The 25,645-nt window shown below is 43.2% G+C and overlaps 1 protein-coding gene across 1 annotated transcript in view; it reads left to right on the forward strand.

The window, feature by feature from the left end:
* The window catches only part of LOC310791528 (uncharacterized protein), a 220,712-nt gene that overhangs the window by 173,503 nt on the left and 21,564 nt on the right, over positions 1-25,645 (forward strand). Inside the window, 3 exon segments of the mRNA XM_083653202.1 lie at positions 5,217-5,379; positions 6,220-8,317; positions 17,853-17,970. Of these exon segments, the coding sequence (XP_083509328.1) occupies positions 5,217-5,379; positions 6,220-8,317; positions 17,853-17,970 (2,379 nt within the window).

Consider the following 25,645-nt stretch of genomic DNA (forward strand, 5'->3'; position numbering starts at 1 on the left):
ACAGGGGAGGTAGAGTAGAGGTAGGGTCTAGGGTGGAGGGAGGGAGTAGGATACGGGCCCGGATTAGGGCGAGGGTGGGGAGAAAATGGGAAATGTGGAGGAGGAGAGAACAGAGAAGGAGAGGTGGGAGGGTGCAGGGGAAGGAGAGCAGGGGGAATGTGAGAGAGGGGGGAGGACAGAGAGGAGGAGAGAGGCAGAGAAGGAGAGGTGGGAGGGTGCAGGGGAAGGAGAGCAGGGGGAATGTGAGAGAAGGGAGAGCAGGAAGTGGCAGGGATTCAGGAAAATAGGGGAGAAGAGGAGTCACCGTGATAGTAATAGCAGAAGTTGCGAGGGTCTTTGATCTTCTATCTTCAAATTCCCGAGACTCAATAGGCTAAATAAATACATAGGCTACATAGCCTACATACATAAATAACTTTCTCCCTCTCTCTCTTTCTTTCTCTCTCTCTCTCTCTTTCTCTCTCTCTCGCTCCTCGCACGCCCGACATAGTCTACAATGTAGGTCTAACAAAACGCATTCTATAATCATATAGGAAAATCTCTGGGAATTATTTTTTCCATCACGAGAGGCTATTAGCCTACCCGAGTGTCTCCTGGCCAATCCAGGAGGCTTGGCAATACTATTTGATTTGTGGCTGTGTGAACACAAACGAACCAAGGCACAAATGCAACAATTGTATCAATTAAGTACCTGAATCGGAACAAAGCAAACGACGTACAGGTGTGAATACACCCTAAGTTATGCCTAACCCAGGGGTTTTGAAAGTGTGGGAGAGTGAGCCTCCCCTGAGAGAACATAGAGACAGCTGTGCCCCCCCCCTTTCCACCAATTATTATTGCCATTATTACTATTATTGTTGTATGTTCCACTCAGGCATACAAACAAGTCATCCGCTCGGATTTCTCCAATCACCTGCCTTTAGGCGGGACATCCAGGATATCACCCTATCATCGCTCATTACTTTCCCTGAGTTTCCCTTTCCATCAGTCGGAAGCTCTTGAAAATTGCGAGAGCAAACCGTCCGTTTTTAAGAGACTACGTGCAGTGTATCTGTGTACCTGTAAATGTTGCGTTCTCTGCACGTTCAACCTGTATTGTGTGCTGCAGGCTGGCCAGCGCGGACAGACAGTTTCCCAGCCCCATAAATGTCATAAGATTCATCAGAAATAGCTCCCCAACAGATACAAAAACATGAGCACATGTGCTTGATGTACATACAAAGAACTGCCGTGATCTGATTTGTGAAACACACATTTAAAGAAATCATGATTTCCTTCTCTCTGGAGCTTCTCCTCTGACAGCTCCTCACTCGCCTCAGGCAGCCAGACTGCAGGAGCTCCGCCCCCGGCTGATTCGTGCGGTGGAGGCTGTGTAGCCATTGTGCAGCATGGCCAAGTTGTGCCAGAGATTTGATATCCTACCGTCTCTGGTTGCACATTTTCTTCTCTTAGATTTTTCCCACTCACGCCCGCACCTCCTCTCAAGTTGTCTTGCGCCCCCCAGTGGAGGCGTGGCCTAAACTTTGAGAACTGCTGGCCTAACCCAATCACTAAGGCTTATGTCCTCCCTTACCATTAGCCTTTAGCCCTAATGTAAGATGAAATCTCTATCTCTAGTTTACTGACGTGAGAGTGAAACTTACTCACTTATGTGTTTGCAAGTGATCTCTGTTTAGGCAGCAGGGTAAAGATTACAGTTCATTAATTCACTGGTCTTCTTGATCTTCTGTGCTATCCGTCATGGCGTCGCTCTGAACTGGGGCATGGTTGGCTTGGTGATACCCAGCTCCATGGCATCGGTTTCAGTTGGACCACTTGGGATGTTGCTTGTTCTGGTCTTCATTCAAAGGACATCCACAATCCTCAAATGTGATAGTGTTGCATGTAGATGATCAAATATCCTATATATACTGTAATATACTGTAGTTTGAGAAGGTGCAAGTCTATCATGTCATGTGGAGTTGCTTGCTACTCCTGTAGCCTCTGCTACATTAGTTTGGTAACTAACATACATACCGCTACGTTAGTTACCAAACAGTCTTAATCATCAGTTCTACATGTCTGTGCGTCCACACACGACCAGCTGTCCTCAAGAAACATAGCTTCACAGGTCTGTGCGTCCACACACGACCAGCTGTCCTCAAGAAACATAGCTTCACAGGTCTGTGTGTCCACACACGACCAACTGTCCTCAAGAAACATAGCTTCACAGGTCTGTGCGTCCACACACGACCAGCTGTCCTCAAGAAACATAGCTTCACAGGTCTGTGCGTCCACACACGACCAGCTGTCCTCAAGAAACATAGCTTCACAGGTCTGTGTGTCCACACACGACCAACTGTCCTCAAGAAACATAGCTTCACAGGTCTGTGCGTCCACACACGACCAGCTGTCCTCAAGAAACATAGCTTCACAGGTCTGTGCGTCCACACACGACCAACTGTCCTCAAGAAACATAGCTTCACAGGTCTGTGCGTCCACACACGACCAGCTGTCCTCGAGAAACAGTAGCTTCATTTCAGCTACCAGACTGCTTTTGATCCATGCAGTTCATCTGTCAGCGTCCTCAATCAGTATCATCAACATCAGCTGCTCTTCCTTTGTATCTTAGGATGATGTAATTTCATGGACAAGAGAAACCTTTGACCCAAATATGTCAGTACAGTACTTTCCCTACAGCCCCCCCTAACGGTACACCTCCAGTACTACAATAATATAAGCAAAGAAAGAAGCAAGAAAGAAAGCAAGAAAGAAAGAAATGGATTTCTAAAAATTAAGAAAGTTATCTGACTACTGTCATGATTGTAATTTTCTGCAGGGCGTAGCATACAGTATAAACCATTCTGGTCATTATAATGTCCCAACTCAGTCCCACAAATAATTGTGACATAGTAACGTGGGTCCACAGTAGGGATGCAAGGGTTAACCGGTTTGACTAACCGCGTTTTAAAACGTCACAGTTATATAACCGCAGAGGCTCCGCTACACCAAGTGTTTTGTTGTTACCCCAGTCCATCAGTTTAAACTCCCGCACGGCGCAGACAGCCCTGGAACGAGAGGAACCTGTCTCTCGCGCTTAGTTTCCGCACTGACTATTTTAGCGGGTGCACCGACCAAACACAGCTGTCAGCTGAGCCTCCCAGTCTGCTCCAGGTCTGCTCCCACTAGCCTAGCTATGGACGTCAGCCCAACATAAATGTTGTTTCCGAGACGTGCGCGCTGTGACGCAGTCGCCTGACACAAACGGTGGTCTCCGTGGCCTCATCTTAATTTGTTTACTGAGCGGTAAACGTAACGTTAGTTATCTCTCCCTTGGCTTGGCGTGCATACGCTAGCATTACAGCTAACGTAATGGCAGAGCCAGAGAGACCAGAAGCAACTCAAACAGATGATCTCTTAACCCCCAAAAAACGTCTAAAGTCATCGGTATGGGAGCATTTCGGATACAAAAAGGACGACCGTGGTGTTGTTAAAGATGACGGCTCCCCAATCTGCAAAACCTGCCGAAAACCAACACCTCCAACCTTCTACAACACCTGCGTGATCACGTAGCTTTACATGCTGCAGCCCAACTAGTTGTAACTGAGCAAAATAACGTCAGATGATTAAAAATTAATAATAATAAAACTAATAGGCATGGATGACACAGTTGATGATAACACTAAAGTGTATTACCCACATTTGTTATATTTCTCCTATGGGGTCACTAAAAGTCTAAATTTACACTGAAAGTTAAGTTAGATAAAAAGTTAATAATAAAAATATGAAATAAATTATTTAAATGGTAAAACATTTGAATCCTAAATATAAACTAAAGTATTACTGCAATTTCAATCAAAGTTAATCTAAGCATGGATTATTTATTTTCATTTTTCTAATTCACTTTTAGCAAAAGACTGGTTGTTGGAGAAAAATATAAGTTCCATTGGCATTTCCCAATAAGCTATTTGCATACACATAATTAATGCTATGAGTCATTAGTCCCTTTGCATTGGCCCATGACCTCTCACCCATATAGAATAGCAGAGGACTGCCCGCATTGCTGAAACCTTGGACAGTGCATCAAGTTCCCAAACAACTGATACAGACAGGCAGCCCTGTAGGCTCCAAGTCAAGTCATCAACCCCTCCTCTCTGCCTTTTCCTCCTCCTCTTCCTTTACAGTATAAAGCATATGTTGACTGTCGGCCATTGGCTGAATATTTGACTCTGTATGACATATCAGAATTGTGTACATTGAGGTTCAGCCCTCTGTCAATATACATATTGCAGAGAATATATGGTATTAAATATACTTTTATGTTAAATCTTCCTGGACTCAAGGTTTCAATTCATTTGGTAGATAAGCTGTTATAAATAATCACATTTAGCGGATGTATAGAATTTATTCTCTATCACTGGTGGTACTGCTGCCACCTGTGACTGTCCAACCCACTGTTGGAGCAGGTGATCCAAAATAAATGTAGAAAAAGAATACACAAACTGGGCAAAAAAGTAAGATAATTTAGTTCATCAAAAGATCCTTGTCAATAGATCCTGCAGGCTGCAGCCTCACTATGTTGTGTTCCAAAGATAAATACTGTCAGACTTGGTTTATTTTATTTATTATTTTGGTCAAATATTTTGGTCAGTGCATTATTTGCCTTTCAAAAGACAGCAACTGTTAAACAATGCGGGGAAAATACAATAAAACCTCTGTTCAAAGAATGCTCATGTGATTTTTATACGTCCATAATAATAATCATGAAACGGTAATAATCGTGGTTTTTTCTCAGACTATAATCGTACATCCAAAGAAAAAAATTGTTGCATCCCTAGTCCACAGCCCAGATGTTCTACTTTCACCAAAACACCTTTAAAATGGTTCAAGAATAAAGTTTGTTTGGCCACTAGAGGGCGGGGATGAGGCGAGGATGATCCTCCCACAACTCTCTACTGGGGCAACTCGGTGGTCACGGCCGGCTTAGTAACCAGGAAGTAGCTGTGGACTGATCAGAAACTGACGTTCACATTCAACGTTTTTAGAGCCATTGTTGTGAAACTAGAAGGCTTTGTGCTGTGGGTCAACATTTCTATTCCATAATTATTTGTGAGATCATGTTGAATCTCCATGCTGCACTCTTTAGATCAGTGCAGGCTTTCAGTCTCTGAAGATGGATGTAATTTTGTCTGCAGATTTTACTATGAAGATTTAATATGTATATTATTCTGTTCCAGCTGAGTCCAGATGAGGCAGAATGCTCAGAGAGTCAGAGGGTGGAGGAGGAGGTGGATGGTGTGGAGGAAGAGCCGAGGAGGAGCTCAGAGGCTTTTCTAAACACCACACTGCTCCTCCTGAGGAGAATGAAGCAGGAGGAGCTGGCTGAGGAGCTGCAGAGGAGTAAGAGTCTTTAACAGCTTTAACGTCATGGAGAGAGAGGGGAGGTGGTGGACAATGGGTGATTTATGTCTGTTAGAGTTTTGCTTAGTTTTCAAGACAATGATGCCACCTATAAGTGAAAGAATTGACAAAACAATATAGGAACAAATCATTTGGGGCACCTCATCTAATTAATTTGAATCAGGTGCACAAGCTGTAGCTGGAAGATGCTGTCAAGCCACAGTTCTCAACCGCAACAAAGAAAGAACATATAACCAAACAAGAAACAAATTATTAGAGAGAGAAGAACATTATATTTGAGTTTTGCTCATTTTGATCTAATTTGACTTCTTAAGACCTGTTTAATTTTTTCTGAATGTATTTGAGTCATCATCGGTTTGGAACATGCCAAATCCATTCCAACAAGAACACAAGATAAAGAAACTGAGTTTAGTCCTCCTTCATGTTGGAACTTTACAGTTTATAGTGGCTATAGTTTAAAATGATAGAAGCCATGAGCATGTCCAAACTCTGCTGAAAATATAAACATTTGCCAAACAAGATCTATTCATTACAAGATTTAAAAGTAAATGAGCAGAATCTCTCTGGATAATCTGGTAAAATTATTCATTTGTTAATGTGAGTGTGATATGCTGAACACAGTGGTGCACACTGGGAAACAAAACAGCACCACACCAGTTGTCTTTCACACTGAGCTGCACACAATCAGGACCTGTTTGTCCACTCACCACTGATGAGCTGAAGAGATGTCATGGAGTGGAGATACACATTTACCAGGAAATGTTCACATTTCTCATGTTTACCAAAACATCTGCTCACTGATGTTCTTTGTTCTTTCAGAAACTCAACATCAACATCAACATCAACACCCACAACAAAAACACAAATCCAGTCTGAAGGAGAAGTTTCAGTGTTTGTTTGAGGGCATTGCTAAAGCAGGAAACCCAACACTTCTGAATCAGATGTACACAGAGCATTACCTCACAGAGGGAGGGAGTGGAGCGGTCAATGATGAACATGAGATCAGACAGATTGAAGCAGTGTCCAGGAAACCATTGAGACCAGAAACAACCATCAGATGTGAAGACATCTTTAAACCCTTACCTGGAAGAGATGAACCAACCAGAACATTGATGACAAAGGGAGTGGCTGGCATTGGGAAAACAGTCTTAACACAGAAGTTCACTCTGGACTGGGCTGAGGACAAAGCCAACCAGGACATACAATTCCTATTTTTGTTCACTTTCCGAGAGCTGAATCTGCTGAAAGATAAAGAGTTCAGCTTGGTGGAACTTCTTCATCGCTTCTTTCCTGAAACCAAAGAAGCAGGAATCTGCCAGTTTGACGAGTTCCAGGTTGTGTTCATCTTTGACGGTCTGGATGAGTGTCGACTTCCTCTAGACTTCCAGAACAACAAGGTTGTGACTGATGTTACAGAGTCGACCTCAGTGGATGTGCTGCTGACAAACCTCATCAAGGGGAATCTGCTTCCCCTTGCTCGCCTCTGGGTAACCACACGACCTGCAGCAGCCAATCAGATCCCTGGAAAGTTTGTTGACATGGTGACAGAGGTGAGAGGCTTCACTGACCCACAGAAGGAAGAGTACTTCAGGAAGAGATTCACAGATGAGCAGCAGGCCAAAAGAATAATCAAACACATCAAGACGTCACGGACCCTTCACATCATGTGCCACATCCCAATCTTCTGCTGGATCTCTGCTACAGTTCTGAGCGATCTGTTGAAAACCAGTGAGGGAAAAGACCTGCCCAAGACCCTGACTGAGATGTACATCCACTTCCTGCTGGTTCAGTGCAAACAGCAGAACATCAAGTATCATGGGAGAGCCGAGACAGATCCACACTGGACTACAGAGACCAGGGAGATGATTCTCTCTCTGGGAAAACTAGCTTTTGAGCAGCTGGAGAAGGGCAACCTGATTTTCTATGAAGCCGACCTGAAAGAGTGTGCCATTGATATCACAGCAGCCTCACTGTACTCAGGAGTCTTCACACAGATCTTTAAAGAGGAGTGTGTGTTGTACCAGCAGGAGAAGGTCTTCTGTTTTGTCCATCTGAGCATTCAGGAGTTTCTCGCTGCTGTCTACCTGTTCCACTGTTACACAAACGAAGAAGAAGAAGAAGAAGAAGAAGAAGAAGAAGAAGAAGAAGAAGAAGAAGAAGAAGAAGAAGAAGAAGAAGAAGAAGAAGAAGAAGAAGAAGAAGATAGTGAACAATCCCTGGATGAAGAAGAAGAGGAAGAAAAAGAAGAAGAAGACGAGGAAGAAAAAGAAGAAGAAGAAGAAGATAGTGAACAATCCCTGGATGAAGAAGAAGAGGAAGAAAAAGAAGAAGAAGACGAGGAAGAAAAAGAAGAAGAAGAAGAAGATAGTGAACAATCCCTGGATGAAGAAGAAGAAGAGGAAGAAAAAGAAGAAGAAGATGGTGAACAATCCCTGGATGTCTTTCTGAGGAGAGCCATGGTCAATTCCCTGAACAGTAAAAATGGCCACCTGGACCTCTTGGTCCGCTTCCTTCATGGCCTCTCACTGGAGTCCAGCCAGAAACTCTTACAAGGCCTGCTGGGTCAGACAGACATCAGGCCTGAAAGCATCCAGAGAGCCATCAGTAACCTGAAGGAGATGAACAGTGATAGGAACAAAGGTGCACATTACTTTACCTCTCCTGAAAGAAGCATCAACATCTTCCACTGTTTGATTGAGATGAACGACCAGTCAGTACACCAGGAGATCCAAAAGTTCCTGACGTCAGAGAACAGATCAGAGAGTAAACTCTCTGAGATCCACTGCTCAGCTCTGGCCTACATGCTGCAGATGTCAGAGGAGGTTCTGGATGTGTTCGACCTGGAGGCCTACAACACATCATCAATGCTGGGGCGACAGAGACTGATTCCAGCTGTGAGGAACTGCAGGAAGGCTCGGTTAGTACTCCGTTAATAACAGTCTAGAACAGTGTAGACCAGTGGTTTTCAAAGTGTGAGGCGCGATGTGGCGCGGAAAAAATATAAGAAAATCCACAGCCCCACCGGACATGTCCGTGTGGTCACAAAAGTAGCGTACGCGGTTGTCTGCAGAGAGCCTGATGATGGAATTTACGTCACCAGACCTTTGGCTTCAGCCAGGGGCACAGCGCCCGCAGTCTGACTGCCTCTGTGAGGTGAGCTCAGGCTGTCAGAGGAGAAACCAGGAAGAAGGAAAATGCAATTTTTTTTAAATGCGTGTTTCACCAATCTGATTGCGGCAGTTCTTTGTATGTACATCAAACACATATATGGTCATATTTCTCTATCTGTTGGGGAGCTATTTCAGACATATTCTACAAGATTTATGGGGCTGGGAACTGTCTGTCCACGCTGGCCAGCCTGGCTGCAGACACAGTCCATAGAGGATGAACATACAGAGAACGCAACATTTACTCGATACACTGCACGGGGCGGGTATCCCACTAGTTATAATAAAGATGTTAAAGATAATATTTTTTTTTATTAAAAGTCCTTCAGAGTGGATACAGATGTATAAAATGTTTAACACATTCACTGCCAACAGTTTTTTTTTTACTGTAGGTACCTTCTGCCAAGGTTTTTTTTTGAGCATCTTTCAAGAGCCGAGGATTATTTTCTGCTAGGACTTGGTGAACACAAAATATCTAAAAATAACTAATAGAATGTGTGCTTTCTCTGTCTAAAAGAGTTAGTTTGTAGAGTTAGTAGTTATGTAGGCATTAGGAGTTGAATACAGCATGGTTTCAGCGTCTGAAAATTAAAGCGGAGATAAATGCCTTTTTGTGAAATTCGATAGAACAGTCACTTTAACCATTTATTTTTGGCATCAGTAAGACATCAGACATCTAAACAATAGTTTTGAACAGTAATTTCCTCCATAGCAGCACCTTCAAACTCCTCCCTCCGTGTGTGTTCTCCTCCTCCCTCCGTGGCTGCAGCGGGTGTGTCACAAGCGAGTTTCTGCTGCCTGTCTGCTGCTGCTGCTGCTGCTCGTCGGGCCGCGGGCGAGTCTGGATGGGGCTCGCTCGTTTCTTGGGGTTTCGGTTGAGAGCTTTGATGAAGCTTTGTGCGATTCTGGGCTTTATGCTGCGTGTTTCAAAGTGTGTTGTACCCAGTCTATTTTTGGAACCCCCCACCGTTGTGCGCCACCGTTGTGCACCAGCGCGAAAGCGTTTTCGCCTACAGTATGAGAATGGCTTCCTCACGCTTTTCCCTGCAGTTTTGGCTCGGCTTTCAATAGTCTGGAGAGCACTGTCGCCACTTAGTGGGTCGGTGGAATGGGTTGTACACGTTCGGTGGCTCCCATATTTATATAGGAGATGTAGGGGGCTTTGATCAACGTCCCACCGTCAATTTTTTTTTTTTTTTTTTTTGACGAGATATCTCGTCGACGGCAGTCAACCGTTGGATTTTTTTTGACGAGATATCTCGTCCACGGCAGTGAACGTGTTAAAAGAGGATATTTGAAAATAGCAGGATAAAGAGGTTTTAAAATATCAAAGAATATAGGATAAAGATGTTTACAACATTTTTGGAACTCGTTATGCCCAAGTGGAGCATATAACAATAATAGTAGGTAATAATGGCAATAATAAATGTTGAGAGAGAGAGAGAGAGAGAGAGAGAGAGAGAGAGAGAGAGAGAGAGAGTGTGTGTGTGTGTGTGTGTGTGTGAGTGTGTGAGGGGGGGGGGGGGTGTTGGTCTATATGTTCTCTGAGGGGAGGCGCAGTCTCCCACACTTTAAAAACCCCTGGTGTAGACTAGAGTGACCTTCATACCTGACACCATCAGAGTTACAATATTTCATACCAATGATTAAGATTCAAGATTCAAAAACGTTATTGTCTGTCACAACGCAACAGACATTTTTCCTTCCACCAGGCTCAGGTGCATGTTACAAAACACATTAAAAACACACAGACACATATAATAAAAACGGACAAAAAAAACTGACAAAAGCAGTGTTAACACATTCACTGCCAACAGTTTTTCCAATACAGTAGTTGGCTTCTGCCAAGGTTTTTTTTGAGGATTCTGGCTCATCTTTCAAGAGCCGAGGATTATTTTCTGCTAGGACTTTGTGAACACAAAATATCTCAAAAGAACTAATAGAATGTGTGCTTTCTCTGTCTAAAAGAGTTAGTTTGTAGAGTTAGTAGTTATGTAGGCATTAGCAGTTGAATACAGCATGGTTTCAGCGTCTGAAAAGGAAAGCTGAGATAAATGCCTTTTTGTGAAATTCGATAGAACAGGCAGAACAGTCACTTTAACCATTTATTTTTGGCATCAGTGAGACATCAGACATCTAAACAATAGTTCTGAACAGTAATTTCCTCCAATATAACAGCACCCCCACAGCACCCCGCAAACTCCTCCCTCCGTGGGTGTGTCTCTGGTGGCTGTGCAGCGTGTGTCACATGCGAGTCTCTGCTGCCTGTCTGTGCTGCCTGGCGGCCGCTCGTCGGGCGAGTCTGGATCGAGCTCGTTCGTTTCTGGGGGTTCGGTTGTGAGCTGGGATGAAGCTGCGTGCGATTCTGGGCTTTCTGCTGCGTGTTTCAAAGTGTGTTGCACCCAGAGTCTATTTTTGGAATCCCCCACCGGTGTGCGCCAGCTCCCAGCGCGAAAGCGTTTTCGCCAAACCATTTTCATGATAATGGTTTCCTCACGCTTTTTCCTGCTGTTTTTGCTCGGCTCGCTCTAGTCTGGAGAGCACTGTCGCCACTTAGTGGGTCGGTGGAATGGGTTATACACGTTCGGTGGCTCCCATATTTTTATAGGAGATGTAAAAGGGTTTGATCCACGTCCCACCGTCAAAAATTTTTTAACTCGTCCACGGCAGTCAACCGTTGTTGTTTTTTTGACGAGTTAACTCGTCCACGGCAGTGAACGTGTTAAGATGTTAAAAGTGCAGTGCCCATTTAAAAGACAATACTAGTAATAATACTAATGTATTATATAAACCATATACACACCTATATAAACTATAGCCTATATATAAACTGTATAAAAAAAATGATATATAGATATATATACAGTATGTGTGTGTGTGTGTGTGTGTGTGTGTGTGTGTGTGTGTGTGTGTGTGTGTGTGTGTGTGTGTGTACAGGAACTAATCTCCCATGCAGACCCTGGCACCGTGACATGATTGCTAGCTACCTAACTACTTGTGTATGAAAGTTTTCCCCCAGTCTTCTCCTGCCTTCAGCTCATGTCAGAAATATCATAATTACAGAGAGTCACATGACCGAGCTGACAAAGTGGTAAATATGATGCTGTAGGCTCAAAACTTTAAAAGTTACTAAACCCCAACCAAATCTGTGGTGAAGCCAGACTGACTCTAATGGTGTCAGGCTGTTCTACTGAGCTGTTTTACCACAACTGAAAAGCCTGTGGAGCTCACACTGAAATCTCCATCATTTTTCATTATTTTCTTCAACAGTTTTTTACAGAAATGCTTTAATATGATACAATTGCATTCATGCATTATTTTCTGTTTGGTTTATGCTTATACATTAACTCATTGAGTGCCAGCCACTTTTGGAGAACGGACGCTCCCAGTGCCAGAGTTTCAGAGCTTTTTTCAGTGATTTCTCGAGGCCCACAGAATATTGTGTGATATTACTATGTAAACACCGAACACGCAAAAAGAACGATGAGACTCTCTTCTATCATCAGCAAAAACAGGTTTATTGATATAATTTTCCGTTCTTTAGTTATCAGCCGGAGAAGATAGCTTGATTTAACCAAAAACAGCCATTTTTTTCTAGAAGCTGAGATAATGAGCCTTTTGTGAAATTAAACATTTCAAGCACATCACTGACTAGCTAATATTTTCTGATGTAGTCACACCTCAAAAATAATTTCCTTCAATAAAACAGTGAAGGCCAGGGAATTTTGTTTGTCAGAATAATATTTTTTAGCTGCAACCAGCAGCGCTGGCCCCTGCGTGCGCTGCTGGTTGCAGCTTCTTGCTGGTCTTGATTTGCTGCTGGTGGGCATCGGATATTCTGGCTTGCGTTTGCCAATCCTTTCCTGCTGTCTGGGTCTGTCTGGGTCAGTGTTGTGTGCTGCTCTGCTCTGTGCTTGTGTGCCCCCCCCCCCCCTCAATTGCAAACCCCTCCTCTGTGGGAGTGTCTGGTGGCTTTCTGCTGCGTTTGCTGTGCACAGTGAAGGGTGCGCTACATCCAGCTTTTTTACAGCGTTCCGCGTGTGTTTGTCACCGGCTCCCATGCTTCCAGTTGAGAATAATAACAACTCCACGGCTGATCATGCGGATGGGCTGTCGCAGCGGACACGGAGGGGCTCAATTGTGGCAGCAGATTGGCTGCTGCAGGCACAGCTAACGTTATGCTTCATGCATATCGATGCATACGGATGCGATGCGATTTCCGTTTCCCCAACGACTTCTTCTCTGTTTTTGCCTCAACTTTCTCTAATCTGGAGAGCACTGTCGCCACCTAATGTCTGTAAAATAGGTTATACACATCCAATAGCTACAATATTTGTACAGGAGATAAAGGAGGCTTTGATCCACGTCCCACCGTCAAAAAACGTATTTGACGTTGATCAACGTCCTTGGCACTCCACGTCACTATTTACTTTGACGTCGATCGACGTCCTTGGCACTCAATGAGTTAAAGTCCCTGGAAACCAGAAATATTTTTTTATTATTAAGCATTTTGAGTTCATCACATCACAGGAACCTATGTTAATAAGCCACCAGCCAAATTTGAACGATGATGAACGTCGCAAAGTATATAAATTTAGGTTTGACAGTCATGGCAAAAGTTATGAGAATCAGTTATATTTTAGAGTGTATTTTCTTCCGCGGACTGTGTGGGCGTGTCCCGTCTGCAGCAGGTATTTTCCTCTCTCTCTCTCTCTCAGAGCAGACTGCTCGGAGGAGACCTCTCTCCGTTAACGGAGAGAGAGAGAGAAGGAGAGAGAGATGGAGTGTGTGTGTGTGTGTGTCAGTGTGTGTGTGCGCGCGTGCGTGCATGCGTGTGTGTGATTCGATTAAATCTTATGACGTGATAAGATCATGCATTTTAGCACCGCACGCTCCGCTCTCTTCAATGACGAAATGGAAATCCAGACCTTGTAGAAAAGTGTCGATTTTTGGGGTTAGGGTTGAAAGTAATTCTCTCTCGTTTCTGAGGCACACAATTACTCACATAAGACCCTAAATTTAATAGTGCTTTGATAATCTCTTATTTCACATTAAATCTGTAAACAGTCTTTCTGTCTGTGAACTCTGAGACCTCAGCTCTGAAGTTCTGGGTTCTGGGTTTTCAGGCCCGGCGCACCTGTGGGTGTGCCTTAAGGTAAACCAGGCGTGGCCATGCTAAATCCTCACGTTTGCTCAATTACTTGCGCTTAGAGCTCTGAAAAGCAGGTCTAAAACCCTGCTGCACCTGAGTGCACAATTATTCTCCGCACTGCTCCAGCAGTGCACGGGAAATCCTTGGGGCCCTATCTTGGTAGAAGCGCTATCCGCTTTTTGCGCTTGAGTCTGGGTTTGCACGCCTTATGTCTTATGCTATCTTCCCTGCATCTTATGCTATCGTCCGCCTCACACCAGTGCCAATTTGTGTGTTGGGCACGACGCCTTCCAGTTTTGCGCCGGCGTCTGGGCCAAACACAGGTGTGGGCGTGCCCCAAGCCAAACCAGGTGTGTCACCATAAAATCCTTGCCTTCTGTTATCGTCAGCATGCACACAATTCTTTGCACACGGATGTTCCATTAAAATACAAATGCCAGGACATCAAATTCTGCTGCTAAAATTGGGTAACAGCAGATTACTCAGTGAGGCAATCAACTATTATTCACTGAAAAACTTTATCACATGTAAAGTGCCACAATCATGCTGATATCCTCTTTCTACAGTGGACTAACCCCCCTCTCTCTCTCTCTCTCTCTCTCCAAAACCTTGTGTGCGCACACACACACACACACACACACACACACACACACACACACACACACACACACACACACACAGTAGATTTGAGCAAGTCATGTCGGCCAGTGATACAGTAACCCCCTTCCCTGCAATTGCACGCATGCAATAGCCTATTAAGATGAACCTGGCACTTGGGACAATTTTGATATGTTGAAATAGGCTAGAATAAAATTCTCACACATCCCTGCCTATTAAAGAAACAGATATTTTTACATGTGTATGTTATAGCCTATTTATATGAACAAAACGTCTAATGCGCGTGGACAACCATATGACACTTGCGCAAATGAATTGGAGGGAATGAAAGGAGCGACACTGATTTGCTGTGTGGATGATAACGCCCGCACCAAGCCTGCACGCCTCTGAATAATTTCTAGAGTTAATCCTGCATAAATCACTGGCACTGGGACAAGTGGCATTTTGCGCATCACAGAGAATAGCAGATGATTTGGGAACGTCCATTAATTTGTGCTGCGCCCGGCGCAAGCGCTAAATTACCGCTTTTGCCACGATAGGGCCCAATGTTATTGTTATGCGATGGTGTTGATGCGATGCTATGGAGATGTTCAAATTACGCATGGAGATTACAGCATCGTGCAATTTCATTCAAATACATTTGCAGAAACAGTTAAATGCCATCCTTAAAATGAATAGACAACACCTGTTTGATATTTGATAAAATAACATTATTTTGGGAGCTTATGTGAACATTATGAGGTGAAAATGTTTTGTTAATATGATTGATTATACCCCCCCTCTCTCTCCGAAACCGCACGCGTGCACACACACGCACACCATACCACATCATACTGCATCATCCAGATTAATTAATCATCAATGCCTTAATGCCAATTAATAGCCTACTATAATATTAGTCTACAATTATTCCCCCCCTTTGAGTAGCCTACATCTGTCAGTTCCCATCTGCCTCCCTCAGGAAGAAAATAGGCTACAAATAGGGGTTAATGGGAAATGAATTGAGAAAACTTGGACATTGTAGCCTACTTGCAATATTATTGTCAATCAAATGTCTCTGTTTCCTCGTTGCAAACATGTTTCTATTTTCCAGCCAACTAAGGGACCGCTCGTTATTTAGAAAGAGGGTCACTGGAGGGATTTGGTGTGCTCTGAAATAAAAAGCTGTGCCCCTTCCCTGATCAAAATATATTTTTCCTTCACCCTCCCGAAGCGATTTGAAAAATATAATTGACCCTCCCCAAACAATATTGTGGCGAGCTTGCGTGGAAGAATGCAGACTGACACAGAGATCTTACTTTTAACCTAACATTTGCAGAAACTCCGCCCAGAGGTGATCGAACACACTAACAGTCTCAGTCATGGTGGCTACATTGATAGTAAAACTAAACATATCCTGGCCACACAAACATTGCCATACCACATAATGCAATCAAAACATGAGCACAACATCACTAAACCACGTTTTTAACTGTACAGTAACAGCTTCCCACAAGAACATGGAACTCCCATAATCCTTTGCGCAGAACTGTCACCAATCAGAGTGACCGCCTCCTCCGGTCGCTACATAATGCTATTTTCGCTTGTGAAACAATCTTCAGTCTGTGTATATCAATATTTGTGTTTAAATAGCGGTCAATGACTGATGGAAAAAAAGTTCGCCGGTTCTATTATTGTGCGTAAAAACACAACCCTATGTGAAACATATATGTCATCCTGGTGGTATAAATACCCCTTGTAGACTTAACGTAATTTAGGAGATGAGTGAGCCGTAACTCGGTTCTACTGTGACTTCCTAAGATGACTTATCTGCGCATAGAGCCCATATATATTTTGTGATGCCATGTCTGTTTGTTTGCTCGACTTTGTTCCAGTGGGTTATTGTACTTCCATATTATCACCAGAAAAGCGCCACCGATTCGCCAGATACTGTACACGCCCACTGTCTGGATAGGCCAAGCACAAAGATTGACAGATAGGCCCGCCAAAGAGAAACAATGCACCGGGACATACCAAACAGTTTGGACAGGAGGGGTGTAAATGAAGCAACTCAGTAGTTGTTGAAGTCCGAAAAGCAAACATTACACACACAAAAAGGTTTATATATTTTTATCGAATCAACATTGTATACCCCTCCCCTGGACTCAAATTAAAGAGAGTGTACCCTCCCTCAGACTAAATTTAAAACAAAATTACCCTCCCCTATTTTCCTCCAGTGGACCCTTCCCTAAATAACGAACGGTCCCTAAAGAACCTGAATTGCATCATTTTAAAGCTGCAAATCACAGATGTTTTTAAATGATGCGATGATTGTTGTGAGATGTCAACACACTTGAGCACGCCCCCATTTTGCAGTGCGCTCAGCGCTAAACACGTGCAAGCTTTAAATTACAGCTTTTACGACGACAAGGCCCCTGGTCTCAGCTCTGAAGTCCTGGGGGCCTATCTTTGTAGTAATTCACATGTATTAACTGTCACATGTAAAAAGGACACAGACTCACTGCGTGCCTCTAACGTGAAGGTGATAGTAGGAACTCTATAATTAAGAAATTCCTTCAACCCCTCCAGCTCCTCAGATGAAGCAGTGAACACAAAACAAATCATCAATGTATCTACCAACATTTGACAAAAGAACAAGAAGGATTGTTCTTATAAACATAATCAACCTCAAATTTGCCTCGTTTTATATATGAGGTCACACCCATTCTTTCATTAACACTGAGGAAAGCCACAGGCTGAAACACCTCTGTTCACTGCTGCTGTGTGGATTAAAACCTTTTTTTCAAACTTGACCTGTGAGCGCTGCTAGTTCCATTTGACTTTTCAGTATTTGCTTGAGCCTAAACTGAGCGAAGAAAAGATATGAATATATAGGCTACAATATAATAAGCCCTATTGTATTACCTGCCTTCATCTGAGAAATCCCTTGCCTCCCTTTCTCTCTCTCCCTATCTCTACAGTATATCTCTCATTCTCTCGTGGCAATGTAAATACATAAATAGATAATGATAGATAGAGTTCATTTGCAGGAACAGTTAAGTGCCATTCTTACAGTGAATAGACAACACCTGATACTCCTGGGAGTGCACATTAAAAAATAACATAATTTGGGTGATTTATGTGAAAATTATGAGGTGAAAATGATTATGATCGATAATACAAATATGTGCCGGGTTCTCCACACCCACAAACGGTATTAAAGGGAGTGAGAGACGGGAATCTGATTGGTTTGATTGATGTGATGCCCAGGGTCTGGGCTTTACATCAATCAAACCAATCAGTGTGGCCTGCATCATTCCTGCCTGCACAGGTGATAAGCACGCCCATTTCATGATTTTGCATGGAGCACACAGGCATTTTGCACAGCAGGGAGAATAGCAGAGGGTTTGGGCACGCCTCTAAATTGCACTAGTGCCCACCGTTAAACACTGCACAAGCGCTAATCAGTGCGTTTGCGAGACCAGGGCCCCTGGTCTCAGCTGTGAAGTTCAACTTCTTCTTTATTCTTTATTCAGATTGAGGTTCTGCCTGTTGACAGAGGCTCACTGTGAAGTCGTGGCCTCAGCTCTGAAGTCCAACTCCCATCTGACAGAACTGGACCTGAGTGACAGCAACCTGCATGATTCAAAAAAAGTGAAGCTGCTCTGTACTGGACTGGAGAGTCCACACTGCAGACTGGAGACTCTGAGGTCAGACATCATATTTAATAATGTGCTGATATGAATATTATATGAATTTTTTAATTTGTGGACATCTGTATAGAGTCGATCAATCTGAAATCAGACATGATCTGGTTTTAGGGGCTTAGATCTCAAATTCTACTCATGTTGTTGGCCTTAATAATTTTACTCTGGAGAGGAGAGAGAGGGAGAGAGGGAGAGTCATATAGGCCCTAATTCACCTGATTACTATTTATACTTCTTTGATTCTGTTATATAATACTTGCTTTCTTGTCTTTAAAGGATGGCTTTACCGGTAATCAACCCACTTTGTATCATATATAATCTCAGTAATATAAGCACATGGGCAGCCTTTATCTTCTCTCTCTGTTTACCTCACGGAGAAAAATGCTCCTGCTCCTGTCTGCAGAAACTCTGCCCCCGTCAGCTGCAAGTCATTAAGGCTCCTTAAGGCTCTCAATGCATTCTCCGTGGATGTGCGCATAATTAAAAAATAAACAATAACAGCCGCCCTCGAGCAGATTCCACGTCTCCAGCAGAACTGCCGCAGCTCCGTTGTGACGTAAAACTCGTCACAACGGACCTCTGCTTTGCCAGAGGAGGAAATGGGAGATCTCCGTGAGGAAAACACAGAGAGAGGTAAACACTGCCCATGTGCTTATATTACCAAGATTATTAATGATACAAAGTGGGTTGATTACCAGTAAAGCCATCCTTTAAAGTATTGTATCTATTTGTGTTCTTTCTTTTTGTTGCGTCAAACTCTTCCAACATATGTTGAGCTATGTAGTTTTTATATGAACTAACTCCTACGTTTCAGTTTGACGACAAACTGCGACTTTCTTTACATGCAAAGTTATGTTTTAAATTGACAAAATTAACATTGGCACCCCGTGGCACAATTCAAACAGGATCAAAAAAGGAACGTTATTCTCTGATCACTGCCATTCATATTTTTTTCAACGCTGGTACAGGAAGTGACGTTTCACTTTGTCTCTCTATAAGAGCAAGTGAGCCAGCACAGCAGGTGAGCTGCAGGGTGGGCAGGGCGTTATAATAGTATGATCAGATCTCGGTCACCAATCATACATGTTGCTACCTTGGAAACAAGAGAAAAATAAATGAGAAAACAATCAATACGACTGACTACCTTCTCCTCTAGGCCAGTGGTTCTCAAAGTGGGGTCCGTAAATACTATTTTCACTATAATTCCATCCATAAGTATCACAATGACAGAATACATGACTATTTTGGTCATGGGTTTTATACACTTTCTGTAATAAAACATCCAAAAGCAAATATCTTATCAGATGGGGGACCCTGAGACAAAATCTTATCAAATGGGGTTCTGTGGTCTAATTTGTGTCAGTTTAGGGGTCCTTGATGTGAAAAAGTTTGAGAGCCATGTGTATCTGTTTAAGTCAGGATTCTGTATAGCCTCCAAATGTCCACTAGATCTAGAGATGCCTTCATTCCTTGAATTTCACAGAGAGCCTGGGGATGGTTATTGTAGGAATGAGTACCTGCACCCTCTTTGTTTATATTTAAAACTGTATTGAAATTTCCAACTATGATATTTTTGTTATTCTCTTGAGATAAGAGATAATACTATGGATTTCAGTGTTGGGCTTTTCATCTCTGTTTCTAATGTTACTTTTGTGCTCAGAATGTGTTCTGGATGGAGGTTGTCCATGATTATATTATTTTTTCTATTCTTGTACTCTACATATCAATGCTTATGTACTATGCTGGGTTGTATTTTATTATATCTCATCGATGCATAAGGCACTTTTTGAATACATTTTTTTCTGCACTAATTGAATGTACTTCCTGTCTGGCTGTATTTATACGCCCTTTTCCGCCTTACACAGCACAACGCTGACGAAGGCTGTTTGCTGAAACGCGTACGTTGTGATACATACAGGAATAAAACTTCAAAGGACATTTTTGAGTGCTGGCTCTTTCTCTCATGCTCTATGGAAACTCCTGTGCCTTGCACCTAAAACTTTTTCGTCTGGTGAGTGTGCGTGCTGATAGCTCCCCAGCTAGTCTGCTTTGAACATAAGTTATCTATTGTAACATCTAGCATAGATCTCTATCTTCCATTCTCATCAGTTTGGACAGCGTGGACTGTGTGTTGCAGTTCCTTCTTTTTTCTGACCCCCCCCCCCCCCCCATTTTCTCACCAGTTTTAATTGGCCAATTTCCCCCTGCTGCCCCAGTCGGTGCTCCAACCTCTGCCAATCTGGGGAGGGCTGTAGACTAGCACCATGCTTCCTCTGACACATGCGCAGTTGCCAGCCGCTTATTTTCACCTGACAGCGGGGAACTACACCGGCAGGACGTAGCACGTGGGAGGATCACGTTATTGCCACCAGTTTCCTTCCGCCCCGAACAGGCGCCCCAACCGACCAGAGGAGGCGCTAGAGCAGCGACCAGGACACACCCATAATCCGGCTTCCCACCTGCAAACACAGCAAATCGTGCCTGTATGGACGCCCGACCAAGCCGGAGGTAGCATGGGGGCGTGAACCTGCGACCCTTGTGTTGTTGCAGTTCCTTCTTAAACAAAATCATAACCCCCCTACTATTTCTAAGGCCATGACTAAAAAAAAATATATATATATATATATATATATATATATATATATATGTATAGATATACAGTATATATGAGATTTATATACTGTATATCCCCAGCTCATTCGGATTTCCATTTTAACTCACTTCCTAGATTTGATAAAATCCTGCAATATTTGATTTGCTCTAATCTGTTGCATCCGTATAGACAGTTGACCTATCGCTAAGCCCCACCCCCCGTCCTCACTCGGACAAACACAAGGCAGACTGACTAGAATAAATGGCAGCCGTCACTGTCAAAGTTATATCCCAAGACGCTCTTCACAACTTTTTGAGGCCTGATATTGTCTAGAAGCCATCATAAAGTACTTCACTATGCCATGGAGGGCGATGTACAACATTTAAAGCTATCGCTAAAAATAAATGAGATAAGTGCATGGAAACAGCTTTAGCGAATCAAACCAAACATGCACTTTTAACGAAGGAAGACAGCGAGATAACCAGTGGGGATAACAGGCGACTGACATCCAGAATTTACATTTTATTCACTTGAGTAACCTCTCCGTGGATTATATATATGCCGAATTGAAGAGTGGCGCCTGGCAATCTGTTTTATGTAGGCCTACCTCTGTATAATCAACAAACGTTAAATTAATATAGTAGGCCTACCTCTGTATAATCAACAAACGTTAAATTAATATAGTGTTGATGTTTTTCATAGCGAGACAACAGCACGCACGCATGGGTTAATTCCCTCGTTTTAGGGTTTGACTGGTGTCTGGCGATGTTTTAATCACATCAATCAATGCGCCTCCTCTTCAACCAACTCCGGCATTACGTGCATAACGTAATGACTGGAAACTCGCATAATTCAGCATTTTCTTTTGCCGACTTTCTGAATACCATGATGATATAATGATACTTTTGGATCACGGAAGGCAAATGAGGGAGAGGACTCATGTCGCTGTCACCACGATGCAGATTTAACGTCCAAAACAGCAGCATCATTGTGGATGTGAGTGGATCTACGTTTACTAGTTTAATATTATCAATTGCCTGGCCTCCCAGGATACCTTGTCAATTTACCCCCATGCACATCGTTTGACCATTTTTTCCAACTTATAAATGTATAAAACCAGAGGAAACTCGCGTTTTCTAGTGCTTCTCTATGGAACTCTAAGCTGAGAATGTCCGAGTGTATTGTAGAGCTGCACGCGCTGTGATTGGCTCGTCTGCATTCGCGGCGGGACTTAGCGATAGGTCAATTGGATGGTTCAGGTTAAGTTAGGGTCCAGTTAGGGTTAAGTTCCCCATCCAATTCAAATTCTGCTTGTATTTCAACTTTTCCAGATAAACTGCCATTTGAAAATTGTGCCCCAAAAAAGTGGATTCTGGACCATAACTAAATATTTATTTATTTATTTTAAACTACTTGGCATTTAGATGTATTCATCTGGTCTGTTACAGAAAGTGTTCAAGGAAAAAGGGGCCAATCCTGAAACAAGAGTGACAGTCTGTCTGGTTTCAGATGGAAATACTATATAAGGCTGACATGATGCTGATCCACACTGACAACATGCTGAAGTCCATTGGATTATAAGACACTGGATTGGTTAAAGATTTAAAGGAGTATTGTATTTTATTGCTTTTCTCTTTATTCAGATTGAGTGGTTGCAGCTTGTTAGAGACTGACTGTGAAGTTCTGACCTCAGCTCTGAAGTCCAACTCCTCCCATCTGAGAGAGCTGGACTTGAGTTACAATGACCTGCAAGATTCAGGATGGAACCTGATCTCTGTTGGACTGGACAGTCCAGAATGCAGACTGGAGACTCTCAGGTAAAGTCAGTTTACAGTTTTTCTCAGTTGATTCAACACATTTCCCAAACTGAGGTCCATTCTCTCAAAACAGGATTCCTGAATCTGCAAAGGTTGTCCTGAAGGTTTTACTTGATGATTTGACTTTTATTGATACAGCTTCATGCCAGTGAAGCTAGTTGAAAATAGAGCAGCTAGATGTTAAACAGTGGGAAGGTGACATCATCATCTACCCAGTTTTAACATCTGTCCTCTCGTTACTAGTTAGAGAATTCATATTAAAATGTCACTGAACACATTTAAAGCAGGCTAGTTTTGGTCCTGAATTACACTGTGGAGATAGTTCCCTGTGAGCTGAGACTGTGGAAAGCCTTCCTGAGCTACTGAGGCTGCAGATTTACTATCCATTTGTTTTTAACACATTCACTGCCAACAGTTTTTCCAATACTGTAGGTAGCTTCTGCCAAGGGTTTTTTGAGGATTCTGGCTCATCTTTCAAGAGCAGAGGATTATTTTCTGCTAGGACTTTGTGAACACAAAATATCTCAAAAGAACTAATAGAATGTGTGCTTTCTCTGTCTAAAAGAGTTAGTTTTTATCATGTTCTGTTATGTAGGCATTAGCAGTTGAATACAGCATGGTTTCAGCGTCTGAGAAGGAAAGCTGAGATACAGTAAATGCCTTTTTGTGAAATTCGATAGAACAGGCAGAACAGTCACTTTAACCATGTATTTTTGGCATCAGTGAGACATCAGACATCTAAACAATAGTTCTGAACAGTAATTTCCTCCAATATAATAGCACCCCCACCCCCCTCTCCTTCAAACTCCTCCCTCCGTGGGTGTGTCTCTGGTGGCTCTGCAGCGTGTGTCACAGGCGAGTCTCTGCTGCCTGTCTGTGCTGCCTGGCGGCCGCTCGTCGGGCGAGTCTGGATCGGGCTTGTTTGTTTCTGGTGTTTCGGTTGTGAGCTGGGATGAAGCTGCGTGCGATTCTGGGCTTTCTGCTGCGTGTTTCAAAGTGTGTTGCACCCAGAGTCTATTTTTGGAATCCCCCACCGTTGTGCGCCAGCTCCCAGCGCGAAAGCGTTTTCGCCAAACCATTCTCATGAGAATGGTTTCCTCACGCTTTTTCCTGCTGTTTTTGCTCGGCTTTCTCTAGTGTGGAGAGCACTGTCGCCACTTAGTGGGTCGGTGGAATGGGTTGTACACGTTCGGTGGCTCCCATATTTTTATAGGAGATGTAGGGGGCTTTGATCAACGTCCCACCGTCAAAAAAATAATAAAAAAAAATTGACGAGTTAACTCGTCGACGGCAGTCAACCGTTGTTTTTTTTTTGACGAGTGAACTCGTCCACGGCAGTGAACGTGTTAAAGTGTTTCCTAATTTATATCCACTTTTATTTTTTTTCATGGCTCGTTGTGCAGCATAACAAATCATGTGCCATTTTGGAGGATTTATTGATCCAATCACCTTATAGCACCATGTGTGGAAATCAAACCAGTTTTCCTGTCAGTGTTAGTGGGGACCTGCTTTAGACCAGGGCCTCAACAGTACAGTCTGTCAGTAGAAATCTTACAATGATGACATTACATAAGGGTCAGTAAGCCTCATCAACACAGTCTGTCAGTAGAAATAATACAATAATGACACAATATAACAATAGCATGTCTTCTTGTGCTTCAGGCTGAGTGTCTGTCAGCTGTCAGAGAGAAGCTGTGAAGCTCTGGCCTCAGTTCTCAGCTCCCAGTCATCTAATCTGAAAGAGCTGGACCTGACTAACAACGACTTCCAAGATTCAGGAATGAAGCTTCTCTCTGCTGGACTGAGGAGTCCACACTGTAGACTGGAGAGTCTCAGGTCAGGATCACCATTACTGTTTAACAGACCAATTAAATTCTACTCTACATTCGTATGAAAATACCTGAACTCTCATTTTCCTGCTGATGTAATTTTTGAAACCAGCTGAGAAACCAAAATGCAATGATCTTTGTTCTCCAAATATTGAGTGAGATGCAGCCCTTTATGTCTTGACTGTTTACAAACTGTTTTGAGAAAAACGGCCTCAAAGTTTGACAAAGTAAGCTAGTTATGCTTGTCACCCTAACTTCATGAGCTGCATTTGAATTTCACAATAATCGCTACAGAGAATGAAAACCAATGGTTTATTTTACTAAAATCTTCTGAAACCCCAAAACAGCCAAAATCAGCATTTTCTTATAAAATCACATTTCTACACAAACAGCGGGCCTGTGCTACATGTGACTGATTTTGTCCGAGCAGGTCACATATAATAAGTGATTTCAGAGCAGTTTATTAATGGGAATATCCAACATGTAGCTGGTTTTAAGAGCTTCCACTGAGAGCTATGATCTCTTTTTTTAGAGGGTTAGGTTTAGGCTCAAAATAAACAATGACAAACTATTAGTGTTGAGTGAAGAAGCTGAATATGTTATTACAAAGAATTTCATTTCAGGTGATGTTGAGTTTCATAACTATGCAAAATCACTATTTCTGTAGGTTTCAGTGGTTAATGTTGCTACTGAATAAAAGTTGAAAGAGTCCAATTTAACACATTCAGTGCCAAGGACGTCTGTGCACGTCCTAAAAAAAAGTAACGTTCAGTGCCAAGGACGTCTGTGGACGTCCTAAAATCATAATTCATATTATTCCATAATTCTGCTGTTTAAGGTCGTACCCAGCCAGTGAGCATGAATCCCTTCAAGGGATCACACGGCGCCACCTTAAACATCGTCACAGGAGCTGCTCCACCCACCTCAGATCCTTTACTTTGTACAGGAGACAGCGGAGAAAGTGGAAACCGATGCATGCTTTCTGGACCATTTCTGCCAGAGCCGTATATATTGCTCTGTCTACAGCGGAGAGTGGGCTCGGCTGCATCCGCGCTCACAACTGAGCTCTTATGCTTCTATCTATCTCCACACGATTTCCTAGAAAGCCAGCATGCCTGCCTTTTCGTTCAGTCGCGTTTGCCAGCGCGCATCATTTCCTTGATGGGCGGCGGGGCGCTGGGATCTGTCCGGGGCAAAAACGAGAAAACAAACTGTGCGTGTGGGAGGAGCCCGCAGCTCAGAGGTGGAGAGGGGAGAGGGGGGAGGGGGGGGGGGAGAGGGGTGTGTGACACACACAGGCTGCACAGAAACCACACCACACGCCACCACATCAGAAAACACCAGCCAGAGTCAGTGAATGTTGTCGAAATTAGAGTGCAAAAG

The sequence above is a fragment of the Poromitra crassiceps genome (genome assembly GCF_964638095.1).
Source record: "Poromitra crassiceps genome assembly, chromosome: 16".
NCBI classification, from domain to species: Eukaryota; Metazoa; Chordata; class Actinopteri; order Beryciformes; family Melamphaidae; genus Poromitra; species Poromitra crassiceps.